This window comes from Cebus imitator, unplaced genomic scaffold (genome assembly GCF_001604975.1).
Source record: "Cebus imitator isolate Cc_AM_T3 unplaced genomic scaffold, Cebus_imitator-1.0 Scaffold112, whole genome shotgun sequence".
Classification (NCBI taxonomy): Eukaryota; Metazoa; Chordata; class Mammalia; order Primates; family Cebidae; genus Cebus; species Cebus imitator.
In genome coordinates this window covers 588,594-591,632 of record NW_016107427.1, presented here as the reverse complement: position 1 = coordinate 591,632, position 3,039 = coordinate 588,594, and the positions used below count along the sequence as shown (strand labels likewise).

Genomic DNA, 3,039 nt, shown 5'->3' with positions numbered 1-3,039 from the left:
TTAAAAAAAAAAAAAATTGGAAGGTGTTTTGTTTTGTTTTTTTTTTTTTTGAGACGGTTTTTCCTTTTTTTTTTTTTTTTTTTTTTTGAGGCTGAGTCTCGCTCTATTGCCCAGGTTGGAGTGCTCTGGTGTGATCTTGGCTCAATGCAACCTCCGCCACTGGGTTTCAAGCAATTTTCCTGCCTCAGCCTCACAAGTAGGTGAGATTACAGGCACCCATGACCGCACCTGGTTAATTTTTTTGTATTTTTAGTAGAGATGGGGTTTTACCATGTTGGCTAGACCTGTCTTGAACTCCTGACTTCAGGTGATCCACTCACCTCGACCTCCCCAAGTGCTGGGATTACAGGTGTCAGCCACCATGGCCAGCCTGTAATATATTCTTACAGGATATGTTATTAAATTCTAAGATGATATAAGGCGTTTTTTTTTTTTTTTTTTTTTTTTTTGACGGGAGGTTTTTTTTTTTTTTTTTTTTTTTTTTTGAGACGGAGTTTCACTCTTGTTGCCCAGACTGGAGGACAGTGGCATAATCTCGGCTCACCACAACTGGTGCCTCCCGGTTCAAGCGATTCTCCTGCCTCAGCCTCCTGAGAAGCTGGGATTATAGGCATGCACCATCACAGCCAGCTAATTTTGTATTTTTAGTAGAGATGGGGTTTCACCATGTTGGTCAGGCTGGTCTCAAACTCCCAGCCCCAGGTGATCTGCCCGCCTGGGCCTTCCAAAGTGCTGGGATTGTAGGTGTGAGCCACCACGCCTGGCCAGAAGGCTTATTTTTAACCAGTTTTAAGATTTTAGTTTTTTTTTCAGGATGGTTGCAAGTGAAGATAGAATTGCAGAAGGACCTTATGGTAAATAGTCAGGATTCAGCTATCTTCCTTACAGTTTGTTAAGTGAAGTGCATGATGAAAAAATACTTGAACCAATGCAACAGTTGTCTCAGTTCTGGAAATTAACTGAGAAATGAAAGAAAGCAAGGTCAGGCTTGATGGCTCATGCCTGTAATCCCAGCACTTTGGAAGGCCAAGGTGGCAGGATCACTGGAGCCCAGGAATTTAAGGCCACCCTAGGCAACATACTATAACTCTGTCTCTGTAAAAAATATAAAAATTAGCTGGGCATGACAGTGTACACCTGCAGTTTCAGTTACTCAGGAGAATGAGTTGGGAGGATCACCTGAGCCCAGGATTTTGAGGCTGCAGTGAGCTATGGTGGTGCCATTGCACTCAAGCCTGGGTGGAAGAGTGAGGCCTTGTCTCAAAAAAACCATAAAAATAAAGCGGTGGTAGAAAGCAGAGTTTGACCTTTCAGTTATGGATGAGGAACAGAATAAAGAGAGGCTTTTTTGTTTTTTGAGACGAAGTTTTGCTCTGTCGCCTAGGCTGGAGTGCAGTGGTGCAATCTTAGCTCGCTGCAACCTCTGCTGCCAGGTTCAAGTGATTCTCCTGCCTCAGCCTCCTGAGCAGCTGGGATTACAGGCACATTCCACTATGCCTGGGTAGTTTTTGTATTGTTTAGTGGGGATGGTTTTACAATGTTGGCCAGGCTGGTCTTGAACTCCTGAACTCGGGTGATTCACCTGCCTCGGCCTCCCAAAGGTCTGGGATTACAGGCATGAGCCACTGCGCCAGGCCATTTTTTTTGTAAAAGAACCCTCCAAAAATTGCTCAGAGGTCAAGAATTTCAGAAGAAAATACAAAAACTTTGGCTGAAGAAGATTAACCAGTGCTGTAGAAGGTTTCAGAAGTGTGGTTCCAGCACTTTTCCAACTCATATTAGTATCAAATACCAGGACACCGTTTATCATCCAGATTCCTGGACCCTCTTTACTATTTTGTCATTTTAAGTTGTTTTGCAAGTAATTTACAGAAGTAAGAATAAAGCAATAATTTAAAACAGCTTTATTAGAAATTTGATCCAACCGCTTTGTAGCAACTAAATTTTGGCACACAAACATTAGAAGTGAAAGAATATTGATAGGTGTCCTCTTAGGGAAGTGGATGGTGGAGGTTCATTTGAGGTGGGATCCTTCATGTGAGCAGGCAGCTGATGGAGACTCCCGTGTGCCCTTTTCGTCCTCGGACACGCATTGCTCACTGCCTCTTGATTCTGAGACAGTTGATGCTAGGGTATTGTTAAATGAAGTCTTGCCTGAGATTTTATTTTCAGGTATCATCACTGGACATGAGTGCTCACTCTCTCTGCATTCATCTTGTGACTCATCTAATGATCCTGAAAAGCCTACACTGTCATTTTTCCTCTTTGCTATTTTGGGAGGAAATTGAAATGTTCTTAATGAATAGTCTTGTTGTAAGCAGGTTAGTCTGGGTACTGTGGCTCATGCCTGTAATCCCAGCATTTTGGGAGGCTGAGGTGGGAGGATTACTTGAGCCCAGGATTTTGAGGCCAGCCTGGGAACAGTATGAACATAGAGACTCTGTCTCAACAAAGAATAAAAATATTAGCTGGGTGCAGTGGCGCATGCCTGTAGTTCTAGCTACTCAGGGGGCTGAGACAGGAGGATCACTTGGGCCCAGGAGGTCAAGGTTGCAGTGAGCTGTGATTGCATCACTGCATGCCAGTTTGGGTGACAGAGTGAGACCCTGTCTCAAAAATTAATTAAATTTTTTTAAAGAGTAGAATTCGTTATGAAGAGGGGCAGGAACATCATTAGGGAAATGATTTACATTAAACAATGTTTAGGGCTTGAGAATTGTTTAGGTGGAAGGTGCACATTCTGAACAGGTGGAAGTGAGCTCTCCTTGTGAAATGGAGTCAGCACAGATCTGCAGGTAGAGGACCTAGGAAGGGCCTGAGGCTGCAGCCGCGGACCTTGCTTTAAAAGCTTGTTTCGGCCCTCCCCTTCTTAGCTGGAGGACTGTGATGGAGAGAAGAGAGAGGACTTGGAACAGCTGCACCACCATTCTCGATGGTGGGACATTGACCACCATCCGGAGCAGCGTGGGGTCATCACCGTCAGCGACCACCATCCGGAGCAGCGTGGGGTCATCACCGTCAGCGACCACCATCCGGAGC

General features: G+C 44.6%; 1 protein-coding gene across 1 annotated transcript in view; it reads left to right on the top strand.

The window, feature by feature from the left end:
* Window positions 1–3,039, top strand: part of PCNT (pericentrin) — a 112,547-nt gene that overhangs the window by 7,446 nt on the left and 102,062 nt on the right. The window contains exon 3 of the mRNA XM_017538476.2: window positions 2,874–3,022. Within this exon, the coding sequence (XP_017393965.2) occupies window positions 2,874–3,022 (149 nt within the window). The remainder of the gene's footprint in view (window positions 1–2,873; window positions 3,023–3,039) is intronic.